We start from the raw sequence: 15,094 nt of genomic DNA, 5'->3' as shown, positions 1-15,094 counted from the left end.
CGGCATTACCTGCCAAGAAGGCTGATATTATTCGCCCCAGCACGTTAGAGCACTTGACGTTATAGTACACGGTGGGATGCATGTTACAATTTCATTGCCAGGGTTGTGGGCCCATTACATAGTTTTGCCAATGAAAAATTGACACATCATGCATATTACCGTGCGCGACGGCGCGCATCTGATATAAATTCTCTCTCTCTGTATAAAATGCTTTGATGCTTTGCCGGACGGCGGCCAACTGGTCACCAGCGAAGTAAGTTTTGAGGAAACAGCTTCTGCAAGTATGCGCGAGTTAAAAGGGGTTATGGGCCCAGCATGCAATTAGCATCCAATGGGCACGAGCTGAGCCTTCTCTTAAACGGAACTAGCGCAGATAACATGGTTAAAAATCAAAATTACTGGCACTGCAAATACTACAAACAATGGAGGCGGTTATTACTATTATTATTTTTTTTTCCCAAAGCATAAATCAGTATTTCTGAGGTCCCGATTGATTGATGTTGATTCCGAGAGCAGGCAAGGTTGCTGCCGTGGCAAACATGGGTGGCTAAGGCTGGCGTTGGCAGCGCTTTGTGGATAATATAAACGAAGATGAATATTCGGTGGTTCATAATTATAAGTTGCTGCTGCTCAGATTGAAATATTTAATTATTTTTTTTACGTTTGTAGCAGCAGGTTGCAGCAACTGCTGAGGCTCGAGCGAGCGAAATAGCCGGTGAAGATAATTTTTTTTTTTTCTTCTGGTTTCTAGTTTATTATCAACGCTCAAAAATGATAATACACAGTCACGGTCACATCCAAACACAAGCACATATTTGCAGCAGTTATATTAATCTCAAGTACCAGCAGCAACTTCACATTGGCATTGGTATTGGTAGTAGTCAAGTGTGTCTGTTGAGCAGTAAGCAGCATAAATCTCCGTCACTGTTAGTGTTTGTTGCCAATGTCATGGCCTTGCCTATGCCTTCCCGCAGGAGAAGGAATTTCAAGAATGAGCAGGAGAACCTGAAACCATGTTTTAATAACAAAATCAAAATCGAAATTGCATCATCTTGTTTGTCGGCTGCCAATTCGTTAAATACAACTGAACCTGCACCTGAACCAGAACCTGATAACGATGGAGATGGAGATAGAGATAGAGATAGAAAGACACCGGAGCTAAATACCTTGTTCAGGAGATTCTGGAAAGTGGCGGCTCCATATTGGTTCTCAGATGACAAAGTGCAAGCAAGATTGCAGCTTGCAGCTGTGTTTGCTCTTACTTTTGCCACCACTGGCATCAGCGTTGGCTTCAACTTCCTTGGCCGTGATTTCTACAACGCCCTTGCCGGTGAGTATATTTATGTTTTCTTACTATTCATCTTTTTTTTTTTTTTTTAAATCTATTCTTTAGATCATGATGTCTTTAGTTACTCATGTAATTGGTTTTGGTTTTGATTTTGATTTTGATTTTGGACGTTCGTAATAAATTAAGACAAGGACCAAGAACAGTTCGCAAAGCAACTGCTTTACTACCTGGGTGCTTTTGCTGGTGGAATTCCGGTGAGCACATTAGCTCCATTTTTGTCCTAGGTATTCCATCCCCCGTTCCCTTCTAGTCTTCTCTCTCCGTCTTTCATCATAACAACAATTAAACAAAAGATAAACAAATTTGAACTAGTTAGAAAGAAACCTGAAAGTTTGTTGCCAATATGCAATAGCTTTCATTTATGGATGCCTGATACAAAGTCTTCATTGTTGTTTTTCAGTTTTTTGTATTGAGGGACTATGCAAGAGAAACTCTTGCTTTGAGATGGAGATCTTGGATGACTAAATATTACATGGAGCGCTATCTCAAGGATCAGACATTTTACAAGATTCAATCCCAATCTATTATTGATAATCCAGATCAGCGGATTGTTGATGATCTAAGTTCATTCACTGGGACTGCACTTTCCTTCTCTTTGACACTCTTTAATGCTGCAGTTGATTTGATTTCATTTAGTAATATCTTGTATGGTATCTATCCTCCATTATTTGTCGTTCTTCTTGTTTATTCTATTGGTGGAACAGCTATAAGTATTTACCTTGGAAAGGTAAATTTCTTTTGTTTTACTCTTTGTGATTTACAGTGTGCTGTAAAAGATGCCCGAGTTTAATTGAATGAAAACTGTTCAATCGCGATTTTAGGGACTGGTGACTCTGAACTTCTTGCAAGAGAAAAAGGAGGCGGATTTCCGTTATGGACTTGTACGGGTTCGAGAAAATGCCGAGTCAATTGCTTTCTATGCTGGAGAAGATAATGAAATGCAACTTTTGCTTCAGCGCTTCAGAAGTGCTTTTGAAAATTTGACCGTATGCATATCTTTTATTTCCTGTTCTTTTGATTCTTTAGTTTTCACTCTTACGATTACGTCAACAGGGGATCTCTGTCGATATTGTGTGATTGAATTTGTTAATTCAGTCAAACCTATTTTCTTTTGATATTGGTATTACCATTTACATAACTTTCATAAATTTTATAAACTTTTGGTGGATGCATCATGCGTGCATATTCATTCTTGTCCTTTCCGTTCTATGTATGACTTTAGAAGCATTATGATTGCAGTTTTCTTAATAATTAGGAACATATGACTTGAATTCATGCATATACATGCAAATATGCCAGCTTCATTCTTGTCATTTCCATTCTATATACAACTTTAGAAGCATTATGATTGCAGTTTTCTTAATAACTAGGGACATATGACTTGAATCCAACCGCGCCTTGTTCTTGCTTACATCCTTAAGCCCCTGGAAGAACTTCTTGTTTACTGCAGAAACAATCTTTATCTCTCTGGATTGGTTTTCCTGGTATTCTGAGGAAGCTTTCATGGGCTTGAAAAAAAAATTCAGTTTATTTCTTTGCAGATGGTGCTCATTAATGTCGAACTAGGGCTTGACTTATGTATTCATTGGCTATACGATTTTGCATGCCTCGAATTCAGTTAGTGGGCATATTTTTTATAGTTATTATATCATAAAAGTTTCTTCGTATCTTTTTATTATAGTTGCTTTTTTATAGTTATATATCATAAAAGTTTCTTCTTATCTTTTTATTATAGTTGCAAGTGATATTCTTTCTGATTTTGTTATTTTTTATGCTGCTTCTTTTGTTGCTTTCAGCGATTGTTGATATCCTCTAGAAATCTAGAATTCTTCACCAGTGGCTATCGGTACCTCATTCAGATTCTTCCTGCTGCAGTCGTTGCTCCTATGTACTTCTCAGGAAAAATTGAGTTTGGTGTCATTAATCAGTCTGTGTCTGCTTTTAATCACATACTAGGAGACTTCTCCCTTATTGTGTACCAGTTTCAAGCTATCAGTGCTTTTTCAGCGGTCATTGACCGATTAGGTAATGTAATCATTTTATCTTTTTTTAATCTATTGAGGCCTTGTTGCATTACTCTGAGCTAAAAAGCCAAAAAAAAAAAAAGGAATGTGTAGATACGATGATGATTTGACAAAAACAAAATGTAGTAAGGGTATCTTTATCGTCAAATACAAATTTATTGATGTATAACGTACTGTCTAAAAGATTAGTTGTTCAAAATTTATAATCAATGAATTTTGATTTTCATGGTGCTTGCAACTGCCAATTTTCTCTCACTATCCTTGCATTTAGCCAAAATATACAAAAGATATCTGTTTTCTTTTTCACTATCATTCATATAGGTACCATCTTTTGTAGTGTTTCCTCTCTATGATACATCATTATTGACATAATGATACTGGCAGGGAGATCCTTGATGGGTTGGTATCTTACATAATGATATCTCAAATGTAGGTGAATTTGATGATGTTCTGGATAGCAGCAGCTCTAAAAATCTCTCTGAACCCTTAGAAAAAATTTGTCTTACGTACTGCAGTGTCAAAAGCTTCCCCACCTCTAAGTGTAATGGAGCCTTGTCTCCAGAAAAGAGTCAGAAATTACTGGACATCGAGGATTTGACATTGAAGACACCAACAAGTAAAGCCACATTGGTCAGGGACTTATCATTGGTGATCAATGAAAAAGAGCATCTGCTGGTAAGTGCATCATTTTCACATCTTGGATTTACAAGGTAGGATAATTAGTCTTTGGGCTTGAAGATGTTTGCTATATAAATGTTGTGGTAGGTAATGGGACCTAGTGGGAGTGGTAAAACTTCTTTGTTAAGGGCTATGGCTGGTCTTTGGAGTGATGGAAGAGGAAAAATTACATTCTATGTGAAAGACAGGGAAGAAACTGACGCACATACTTCAGATGTGGACTCTCTTGAAGTAAATTCTCAAAATATGAATGGGGAGCTTACAAGATCCATGAATAGAAACTCAAGAGGAGTATTTTTTCTTCCTCAGAGACCATATATGGTTTTAGGTAGTCTTCGTCAACAATTGATTTATCCTACGTGGACTGAAGAAGTGAAACCGGCGTCTGATGCTGCGAAATCCGCTGGTATGCATTTACATTATTTTACAAACACTTGCAACAAGACCTTTAAAATAGGTTGGCAAATGGAGTGGCTAATTGCAGTTGGAAGAGTGGCTTTAGCTGAGGGACCTTTGGCAGTAAATTTATTATAAGCATTTTTGCAAAGCTGAAGCAACCGTCACTCTTGACTCCTTGTCCTCATTAGTTTCTCTGTTCTTTTTTCAGAATGGTTACCGATGCTCACCATTGTTGGGGATGATCTAGTTTTATTGTTGAAATGAATGTTAACTTTTCTTGGAATTGAGAGAGAGAGAAGGAAAAGAAAAAGGAAAAAGTAAACGTGTAGTCTGCGTATTTGCATAAAATGATGAAAATTGAAGAAAAAAATTTCATGGTATTACTGAAATCTCATTGTAAGAAGTTCATTGCAATAAGTTATCAAATCAAGCAAAATCTTTCTGCTTGTGTGAATTCGCATAATTGATCAAATCAATTAAAGTTTTCTAGTGGGAATTACCGTTGGTCATCTGTGTGTTATTCAAGTGCATTTGGAGAATATATATGTGATTGGCTACCTAGTTTGTCGATTTAACAAATACTTATTTTCATTTCATTCTTCGTGGTTTTCAGTTTTCCTGTGAATTTAATCAAAATAATACAATAGTAAGAGAATTTTACTGGAAATGAATATTAGGATCAATGAGTTGTCATTGAAAGTGAAAAAGTTGCTTTTACAGGTTTAGTGCCATTCTTGACATCAGCACAAAAATTGGAAAATGTGGGAAGAAAGTCTAGCAAGCCCTCAACAGATGATCTAATTAAGGCTCTAGAGGATGTCAAACTTGGCTATATCTTGCCTCGTCTCAATAGCTTGGACACAACATATGAGTGGTCCAGTGTTCTGTCCCTTGGGGAGCAGCAGCGCCTTGCTTTTGCACGTTTGTTGCTTTCAAAACCACAGATAGTTCTATTGGATGAGTCTACCAGTGCTTTAGACGAAGCCAACGAGGTACTCTTAGATACTAAATCTATATTAATTAATTACTTTCTTTAATCAAGTGTATTTAGACTGAAAATTGTTATATTTACTTTTTCTAAACTTGAGTTGTTTATTGTCCAAGTAAACAATTTCCTCACCTGTATGTGGGCCCTGTGGACATCTGGTTATGCGTGTTAGTGGAGTTTTGCAAACATGATGGTATAAGCACAAGTCTTTTATGCAACATTTTAGAGCTTGCTTGCAAAGAAGATTTATTGTTGACTGCACAATTTGTTGAGATTCTCTGCAGTAGGTAGATGAGGATTTGAAGGTCTTGGAAAACATGATTGTAGTGAAGGCCAATGGCAAATTTGTTTCTCCTCTGTGAGAGCATTGCTTGTCCTCTAGCCATGATATCTGGAAGACGCTTTGTTATATCATTAATTACTTACTCATGATAGGTTAACTTCTTGATAATTATCTCTGCTTGTGGCCCAAGAGTCTTGTTGGGTGAGATATCTGCAATGTGAAGTTTTAATGGTGTTTCACCTTTTGCAGGCTCATTTATATGAGCAAATTGAAGCAGCAGGCATAACATATATTAGTGTCGGCCATCGGCGAACCTTGTATGATTTCCACAAAAGGGTGTTGCGCATATCCACAGTGGATCAGAACAGTAGTCAAAGTAATTGGAAGCTTGAGTTTATTGATCAAGAATCCTTGTATAATCTGTCAAGGCGATAGTAACTGCCCATGTAGTCAATGATTCTCTTTCATCAGGTGATTAATACCTAGTCATATTGGAAAGATGAAGCAAGACGTTGGAGGGCTTTCTTGTTAGAACCGTACATTGAAAATGGCTATTGTAATGACCCAAATCAGATTTTGCCCATTTCTGTATATTTTCCACTCAGTTTCCGGCAGCAATTAATTACCCTTGTCTTGCTTTCATGTAAGAACCGTACATTGAAAATAGCTATTGTAATGACTCAAATAAGATTTTGCCCATTTCCATTTCTATTTATTTGCCACTCAGTTTCCAGCAGCAATCAATTACCCTTCTTTAGCAAGGGGAAGAAAGTTACAGCCCTGTTCTTCCTTATTTGATTGGTTCATAAAAAATTGTACATGCATGGAAATTAATCGTTATTTTTTATCTCTTTTAAGTGCAGGGATTCCGATTGCCAGGATGTATATTGTGAGGGTTCTCTAATCTCTCTGTTTGCTCCGAAAAAATGAAACAGAACCAGATTAGGAGGAAATGGGAGGTTAGACAGAATATGACTTATTATTAGATGACGTGCCACTTATATGCTTTAGGTTGTTTAAGGAAATACCAAATTATATGGACGTGATATATGTATCAATGTATGTGTTACTGACAAGACGTGGTTTTTTCATAAGAAGTTCAGGTTAGCAGAGGCCGGCATAGTTTATGAGGAAGCTGATTTAGGGAAACCTACTCAATTTGACATGCACCTCTCAGTTAGAGATTAGCTCAGATTTTGAGCATGCAAATGCAGCATATGGCCTAAAGTAATGCTGTTATATTTGATTAATGAAATATAGTTAGGGAAACCTACTCAAAACCATAGTTGTAGAATTGGTTGATATTAGTTAGGGAAGGTAATGGGTACCACCTACGGTTTGTCATTAGTAAACCCATATTCGGAAAAGATTTAAATCATCAAACCCACTTGCAACCTACAGTGAGGTTTTATTTTCTTGTGGGTTTTGTCTTTAGAATCACAAATATTAAAAAAATACTTTTAATAATAAATAAAAAATTTAAATTATATAATTTAAACTATAAATTTATAATAATAGCTTAAAAAAATCCACATACAATATTCAATTCTAAATTCTAGTACTGTAAATAAGAAACTAAAATTTAAATGTTAAAAAAAATACACGAAATATATTAATATGATATAAAGTATTTTTGTTTTAAGCAAATTATCATCACTAATATCAATGCCTTACTCAATCTTTTAATCAACATACAATTATTATCAACAATATTAACAAGTAAATTTTTTGAACTATTGTTAACAATTAATTAAATAAATAGAAACCCAACTTTAGCAAGCAATAATTAGGTTCAAATCATTAAAAAAAACCAATTAAATAAAAATATCAGTAATATTAAACATGAAAATTATGAAATTTCTAGTTATTAAAAGCTGATTGTATCTATCTTAATACACACACACACACACATATATAGTCATTCTTTATTTATTTATTTTTTTATGCAGACACACCTACATGGTATAACAACGTGTTTGTATTAGAAAAAAGATTGAAAATGATTATATATATATATATATATATTAATTTGAGATTGGTTAAGTTTTGGAATTAAAAACTTTAACTTACATATATTTATTATTAGATTTTTATTTTTATGATGAAAATTAAAAATATAACTAATTAAAATATATAATACAAGTTGACGAATACTTACACAGGTATCCAACGAATTTTTCTCAACATCAAACACACTTGCAACTTGCATTGGGTTTCAATTTTAAATGATAAACCCACCCATAATCTACAAAATTATTTGCGATAGACTTTTACCTATCAGTTTACGGGGTTAACGGGGTATTTTTTATGATATTATTAGATAGATGATTAGGAGAGAATCATATTGATGGATGACTTGAGCAAAATTACCCGACATCAATTCGTCTATTCCTTACGCGCGCACTTTATAAAACATGAAAACTAAAAAGGTGAGTAAACCAACCGGTCTTTCAAGAACTACCAAAAGTCAAGTCCGTATGAGACACGAGGGAGGCAAAGACAAGTTGCAGGAAAAGATTAGTAACTAATTTAATTTATAATAAGTTTTTTTTTTTAAGTTAAGATGTAACCTAAGTAAGGGATAATGTAAATTAATAGACAAAAATTAAAAGATTGACGTTGACCAGTAGGGGGGTAGGGCCTCAAATTCTCATTAAACACGGGTGGGTTGTATTAGTATAATATTAGGCATATCATATCAACTTTCGTAAATATGAAAAAAAAAAAAAAAAGAGTTGGCATATAATCTTATATTCTGTTGGCTTTTGTGTCTTATTTGATGGGTTGGGATAGATAGGAAGGAATGATATAAGGCTTACGTGTCTTATTTAGAGGATTACTAGATTTACAATTTTGCATTTATGAGGCTTACGTGTCTTGTTGCTTTCAGTCTTATTAAAAATTAAAACTTGTCTGGTGTGAATGAAGGCTGACCCTTTATGAAAGTTATAAACCTTTTATGGGAACTACCAATGAAACCCAAAAGATTCTCTTCCCTCAGTTTAAAAAAAAAATAAAATATACAATGTATTTGATTGAGAGAGACATAGAAGAATCTTCTTAAAACCCTAATATCAAATATATCTATGTTTGAACTCTTTTTCTGAAAAATAATAATAAAAACAAATATTTATGAAAATATGTATTTTAGGAAATTTCAAACTATCCTTTATGACCTATATTTAGTGAGTGTTTTTATTTTTTTCATCAATAACCTAGTCAAAGAAATGATAAAATAAAAAGAAGAAGAAAATCTTGAAATAAATTTATTTATTTATTTATTTTTTTTTAAAAAATTATTTAAACTTTATAATGTCTAAGTAAATAAATAAATAAATAAAATGTTAACAGTTCCTTCAGCTCTCGTCAAAAGTCTCGAAAGAGCCCGCCGCCCTGAGGGAGAGAAACCAAAGCAAAGCAGACACGAAAAGATTTGGTGGGTGTATGCGGAATTGTAGAGTCTCTCTTTTGTTATCTATTTTTGCTTTTTGGGGTTTTGTTTCACATTACAGCATTGAGATTACAAAGGAAAAAGAAAAATCTTTCTTCTTAGTCGAAGAGAAAAGAGCGTGTAGTCACAAACAAGATAAACATAGACATAGAGATAAACACAGAACAGAAGCAGAGAGAGAGAGAGGGGCGGGAAGGCAGGCAGGCAGGCAGGCAAAAGCAAATTATTAAACTTTGTAAAGACCGTCATTGTTAACAAGGTTTTTTCTCCGTTTAAAACGATATCTATGTTGATTACCAGTACACGCAGTTGCTCTTTTTAATTATCTCTTTGGTTTCATCATACCCTTTTTCATTTTCACTTATATAACTGATGGTGATGCTCTGCTCTGCTAATACAGTGAGTGAGTGAGTGAAGAGTCATAATCAAATATGAAGTACGTTTTGGTGACTGGTGGCGTTGTTAGTGGACTGGGTAAAGGCGTCACTGCCAGTAGCATCGGTGTTATTCTTAAAGCATGTGGTCTCCGTGTTACTTCTATCAAGATTGGTATCTTACTTCCTCTTTTGCCATTTCTTGTAAATTTGAATGAATGCTTTTTCTTTTTTGTCTCTTTGCTGTTTGTTTTCCTCTCCGAACAACTATTATCAAGTTTTACCTTTTATGGATTTGCAACATTTTTCTTTTCTCCATTTTACGGAATTCCAATATTTTTTTAACTTCTCAACATTTTTTTTTTGTCTACTGGTGCAGATCCTTACTTGAACACTGATGCCGGAACAATGTCCCCTTTTGAGCATGGAGAGGTTTTTGTCTTAGACGATGGTGGTGAGGTAATTTTTTTTTTACTTTGACACCATGCTTATACCTTAGTTGTCGACTGACTGTTTTCTCGAAGCATCTCATTTCCATGTCATACGAACTCTATGTTCTTTTGTTCTGGTTGCATACAACCTATGGCTCGATTGCTTTGCTGTTTTAAAGGTGGACCTAGATCTTGGTAACTACGAGCGGTTTCTAGACATCAAGTTAACCCGTGACAACAATATAACGACTGGAAAAATATATCAGGTAGATTATATATCTTCCTGTAATTCAAAAGTCTACCTTATTGATGATTTTGAAGCTGAAACTTCTTGTATTACAAATGTTTTCTACCGCCAGTAGGTGATTCCTGTCTATAAATATAATTCCTTGTCATGATTTTTGACAGTCTGTTATTGACAAGGAGAGAAGGGGAGATTATCTTGGAAAAACTGTCCAGGTCTGTTTTAACACTCTGGGACTAACATTCTTTTTCTGAGTACGTTATAATGCAATTCTTTTATGTTGTTTTAATATTTATTTTGGGCAACCCTCTGTTTGCTTTAGGTTGTTCCACACATTACAGATGCTATTCAAGACTGGATAGAACGTGTAGCAATGATTCCAGTAGATGGCAAAGAAGGTCCTGCCGATGTTTGTGTCATCGAATTGGGTGGAACCATAGGTAAATTACTATCATTGATAAAATGTGTTAAGATGAGCTGTTTACCTGCCTCCAGTATTGATTAAACCTGCTTCTCTTGATGCAGGGGACATTGAATCGATGCCATTTATAGAGGCACTTGGCCAATTCTCATATCGTGTGGGTAAGCTTAAAATGCTCTTTATCTCTACTTTACTGGCTCATTCAAATAACTTTTTTTTTCTTCCCAATATCAATTTTCTACCTAACTGCTGCTGCCTTTGTAGGTCCTGGCAATTTTTGTTTGATTCACGTTAGCCTTGTCCCTGTCCTCAATGTTGTTGGTGAACAAGTATGTGTACATTAATTTGTATTGTTATTGTGTTATTCAGTGTGAACTTCTACATGCTAGATTGAATTTTCATATATTTGGTAATTGCCATATGCATATGTAATTACTCATCCTTCTTAATTTCCAACCATAGAAGACAAAGCCTACCCAGCATAGTGTCCGGGGACTGAGAGGACTTGGGTTGACTCCGAATATTCTAGCTTGTCGTAGTACGAAGGTTTCTCCACTTCCATTTTGATGCCTTAGCTTTTCTTGATTGCATATGCCAGAGGCAGTCTCATATGTGTGCATTTCAAATTTGTGTTTAATAGGTACTCGAGGAGAATGTGAAGGCTAAGCTTGCTCAATTTTGCCACATACCTGTATGTAACATTAGCACTATGCAATCAGATATCTTTTCCCTTTTCACTTGCTCTCAACAATTTGTTGCTGGTTTTGAGCAAGATGACATTTTTACAGGCAGAAAACATTGTTACTCTACATGATGTCCCAAACATTTGGCATATTCCATTGCTGCTGAGAGTAAGTTCTTTTTTGGTGCTCTCAAGCTATTTTCATCCATACCTGTATAATGAAGAATTTCTAATTTCTTTTTTATTTGTATACCCCTGAACAATGACAGGATCAAAAGGCACATGAAGCTATCTTGAAAGAATTGAACCTTCTTGGGTGTGTCTTACTTAATGCTTTTCATTTGTTGTATAAACTTAGTTTCTTCTCCAATTGCTGCTTGATGTTTCTCCATCCATGCGTGTGTGTCGGTGTGTTCCCTTAGGCATTTACTGTGTGGTTATGTTGATATTGCAACATCTGGCCCGACCATTTCTGCTAGCATATTTAACCTTAGCATTTGCAGTGTTGCAAGGAAGCCTGCGTTGGAGTTGTGGACTGCCAGGACTAAAGTTTGTGATATGTTGCATGATCCTGTGAGTCTTAAGATTCTCAACAATATTAATTCTACTTTTCCTTTTTGGCTATGTGCCTGATTGTCTTGTCCCTTGCAGGTTAGAATTGCCATGGTTGGAAAATACACTGGCCTTTCAGATTCTTACCTCTCTGTTTTAAAGGTGAATGTTTTGTTTATCGAAAATATTGTTTATCCATCTGTGGCATTTTTTTACCCTTTATTGTTTAAGGATAAAAACTATGTGGAGAAATTAAGGGTAGTTGTTGTACAAATTGGATGTATTATACCTTCTTTGCTTATTATTGTTTAAGTTTCACATTATTGATTTGCATTTTATATCTACGAAGTTAAAAAGAATAAGTCACCCAGTGCTTTTTCCTGTCTAAAACCTTAATTAGTTTCTAATTATGCATTTTCTTGAGCCTTGTCTTTTGCATCACAAAGCCAGGGTACGATTCCCCATTTAGCTTGAGCGCTAATCAGATTATGAACTTTTTTTCTCTCTTTTTTGTGAATCTGCATCGGTTTCTCTCTCTATTTATTTCTTTGTTGCTGTAACTGGTGAGTCTAAAGTTTTACTCTCTTTACAATACAATATTACATTACACACTTTTCAGACTCATCAAAATTCTACTCCAGAATTGAAAACTAAGATTAGGTTCTTTCTTCTCTCCTTCCTGTGCTTCCCTGTTGCATTTGAAGATAAACTTAATCAGAATTACCCATCTCAGCTCAATCTTTATGTAATGCATAAGTTTATGTATATTGTATTTGTTTTACATGTTTTCCAAAATTGAAATTTATGTATATTGTATTTGTTTTACATGTTTTCCAAAATTGAACCATGTGTATTCTGTGTTGTCAAGAAGTTATCATGTTGTGAAGCGGATACTGATGTTTTAGTTTGTTTAAGTAGGCTCTTTTGCATGCTTCTGTTGCTTGCCATCGGAAGCTTATTGTAGAATGGGTTGCAGCTGGTGACCTAGAAGATGCCACTGCAATAGAGGTAGTTGGTTATTTTTATTTCCATGCTTCATCTTATGTTTACAATCTATACCATCATAAACTATATAGATTTGATTTGTGTCCCCTTTCAGGCACCTGATGTTTATAAAGCTGCATGGGATCTTTTGAAGGTAGTTATGCTTTATGATTGATTGCTTAGATTAGTCATTTGATTTGATGTTCTATTTCTTATGTTCCCAGTTTGTCAAATTATTTTCTTAATTTGCACACTGAATCTCTGCCAATTCAGGGTGCTGATGGTGTACTGGTTCCTGGAGGATTTGGTGATAGAGGAGTACAAGGGAAAATCCTTGCAGCAAAGTATGCTCGTGAGAACAAAGTTCCATTCCTGGGCATTTGCCTGGGGATGCAAATTGCTGTTATAGAGTTTGCCCGTTCGGTTCTTGGCATGTGTGACGCAAACAGTACAGAGTTTGATCCTGAAACCTCACATCCTTGTGTTGTATTTATGCCAGAGGTATCCAATTGTATATGAGCTTGAATCAAGTGTAGATTGATCTTTGCCTCATCATTTTGTACATTGAAGTGCTCACTCTCTCTCTCATAGGGGTCAAAAACTCATATGGGAGCAACTATGCGTCTGGGATCAAGGAGGACATATTTTAAGGTTCCTGACTGCAAATCTGCAAAGTTGTAAGGGCTCTGGCCATATGTTGTCTTCTTAATACTCATCAGATTCCCTCTAGGGAATTTTGCTTCACATTCCTTTTTATATTTGGTTTCTATGGGGAATATTTTATCACCCCTTTCAACAGGAGATGAAATATATGGTGGTGATTAATGGATTGTCATCAAACCTTATTCATTCTGGTTAATCTATTTGTATAATTTGGAACGGTATACAGGTATGGCAATGCAAGCTTTGTTGATGAACGGCATCGACATAGATATGAGGTAATGCTTCCTCGCTGTCTAACTGCATTTTACTGTGCTCATAAAATGGCGGGGTTTCTGAAATAACAAAATGTGTTTGATAGGTCAATCCTGATATGGTATCACAACTTGAAAATGCTGGTCTATCATTTGTTGGCAGAGACGAAACTGGACGGCGTATGGAGGTAAGTTTTTATAAAAGCAGGGCAGTTCATTGTATTTTACAGAACCAATTTAACTCGCTGGAAACAATTAGAAAAGTTATTGCTGTTAAATATGGAAGCTTTTGATGTTACAAGTATTTTCTGGTGACCAGCATTTTATTGGTTTGTGGTTGCAGATTGTTGAACTGCCTAGTCATCCATACTTTATTGGTGTTCAGTTCCATCCTGAATTCAAGTCCCGGCCGGGAAAACCTTCGGCAGTTTTCTTAGGTACTTTTCTTCTTGATATTCACTGTAATCAAATTATTTAATCTAATGAGTATTTGTTTAAGAAGGGTCAAGCCTGCACTTGAATGGTTACTGTTATCATATTTGGATCGTCGACCTGTCTAGTCATCTAGATTGTGTAGCTGATATTTCAATCTAAATTCCTTTTGATGTTTCAGGACTTATAGGTGCAGCATGTGGGCACTTGGAGGCAGTTCTAAAGTATGGGCATGCTAGCAAGTTATTGACTAATGGGTTAAGTAACGGAAAACCAATGGTGAAAATCCACCAAAATGGAAATGTAAAGCCATCCAATGGATCACTAAATGGTGTGTATAGCAATGGCAATGGCGTGCATTACTGAGTTCAGTGATTGTGGCTGTGCTCTTCTGGTTATGACGTCTCAGTTTTCGAGGGACTTTTTGTAGCCTTCGGTTATGTCTGTACAGCTGTTGAGTATGGTAGGTGTCTTAGCTCTGAAAGGAAAAGCTTTCAGGACAAAGCTGGATTTTTGAGTTTTTAAATGATATAGCTTAAGTTTCAGTATGTGAGTTTGAGAGTGATTTCCGTCTTGTTGAGTGAATTATTGTCAATTTCCTTTAGGATTTTGGCGGGTAGACTTCTAGGGAATCAATTAACGACTTCTGTTATTAAGACATGCGCTTTTAGCTTCAGTTCACAAAGTCTTGATTTCAGTAGATTATTGTGACATGGTTAATGCTTCTTACTCTACATATAGGGACAAATGTTTTTTTGCACCTTGGATTGGGTTGGCCAATAAGGTGATTGTGAAGTTGCAATGTTAATCGACTTCGGTCTTATTTTCTTTTAACCATGTAGGTATTTTTTCTTTTAATAAAAAAATGTAGTATGATTTGTTGGGAGTA

The 15,094-nt window shown here is 35.5% G+C and overlaps 2 protein-coding genes across 4 annotated transcripts; both read left to right on the top strand.

The window, feature by feature from the left end:
- The first annotated feature begins 123 nt into the window (after positions 1–123).
- Positions 124–6,431, top strand: LOC102617657 (ABC transporter D family member 2, chloroplastic). 3 transcript variants are annotated; one of them, XR_372508.4, is made up of 11 exons: positions 124–1,330; positions 1,475–1,542; positions 1,749–2,075; positions 2,170–2,334; positions 3,145–3,373; positions 3,806–4,047; positions 4,138–4,456; positions 5,170–5,441; positions 5,554–5,630; positions 5,722–5,872; positions 5,970–6,113. XR_372508.4 is itself a non-coding variant. In XM_006493657.4 (9 exons), exons 1-9 carry the CDS (start codon positions 772–774, stop codon positions 6,153–6,155), a joined length of 2,367 nt encoding a protein of 788 aa, XP_006493720.2. In that variant the 5' UTR covers positions 124–771; the 3' UTR covers positions 6,156–6,431. The 3 variants fall into 3 exon arrangements, 1 of the variants encoding a protein (XP_006493720.2); XR_003062866.2 differs by having other exon boundaries at positions 5,554–5,872; XM_006493657.4 differs by lacking the exons at positions 5,554–5,630; positions 5,722–5,872 and having other exon boundaries at positions 5,970–6,431.
- A 2,630-nt stretch (positions 6,432–9,061) lies between these two features.
- LOC102617170 (uncharacterized) lies at positions 9,062–15,094 on the top strand. Its single transcript, XM_006493655.4, has 22 exons — positions 9,062–9,430; positions 9,572–9,720; positions 9,925–10,004; positions 10,156–10,242; positions 10,385–10,435; positions 10,543–10,660; positions 10,746–10,802; positions 10,906–10,970; positions 11,104–11,187; positions 11,282–11,332; positions 11,430–11,492; positions 11,593–11,639; positions 11,827–11,896; positions 11,975–12,037; positions 12,794–12,883; positions 12,975–13,013; positions 13,133–13,360; positions 13,451–13,536; positions 13,749–13,797; positions 13,881–13,961; positions 14,117–14,210; positions 14,387–15,094. The coding sequence occupies exons 2-22, from the start codon at positions 9,603–9,605 to the stop codon at positions 14,569–14,571; spliced, it is 1,806 nt and encodes a 601-aa protein (XP_006493718.2). The 5' UTR covers positions 9,062–9,430; positions 9,572–9,602; the 3' UTR covers positions 14,572–15,094.

The sequence above is a fragment of the Citrus sinensis genome, chromosome 9 (assembly GCF_022201045.2).
Source record: "Citrus sinensis cultivar Valencia sweet orange chromosome 9, DVS_A1.0, whole genome shotgun sequence".
Classification (NCBI taxonomy): Eukaryota; Viridiplantae; Streptophyta; class Magnoliopsida; order Sapindales; family Rutaceae; genus Citrus; species Citrus sinensis.
This window is presented reverse-complemented; position numbering and strand designations above follow the sequence as displayed.

What these genes read in the sequence shown, in the direction of transcription:
- LOC102617657 (XM_006493657.4), top strand. Translation starts at nt 772, where the DNA reads ATGATAATACACAGTCACGGTCACATCCAAACACAAGCACATATTTGC. An exon ending in CTTTTGCTGGTGGAATTCCG is followed by an intron (nt 1,543 to 1,748) that starts GTGAGCACATTA and finishes GTTGTTTTTCAG; the next exon opens with TTTTTTGTATTGAGGGACTA. An exon ending in CTTTAGACGAAGCCAACGAG is followed by an intron (nt 5,442 to 5,969) that starts GTACTCTTAGAT and finishes CACCTTTTGCAG; the next exon opens with GCTCATTTATATGAGCAAAT.
- LOC102617170 (XM_006493655.4), top strand. Translation starts at nt 9,603, where the DNA reads ATGAAGTACGTTTTGGTGACTGGTGGCGTTGTTAGTGGACTGGGTAAA. An exon ending in CTCAATTTTGCCACATACCT is followed by an intron (nt 11,333 to 11,429) that starts GTATGTAACATT and finishes ACATTTTTACAG; the next exon opens with GCAGAAAACATTGTTACTCT. An exon ending in CTTACCTCTCTGTTTTAAAG is followed by an intron (nt 12,038 to 12,793) that starts GTGAATGTTTTG and finishes TTGTTTAAGTAG; the next exon opens with GCTCTTTTGCATGCTTCTGT.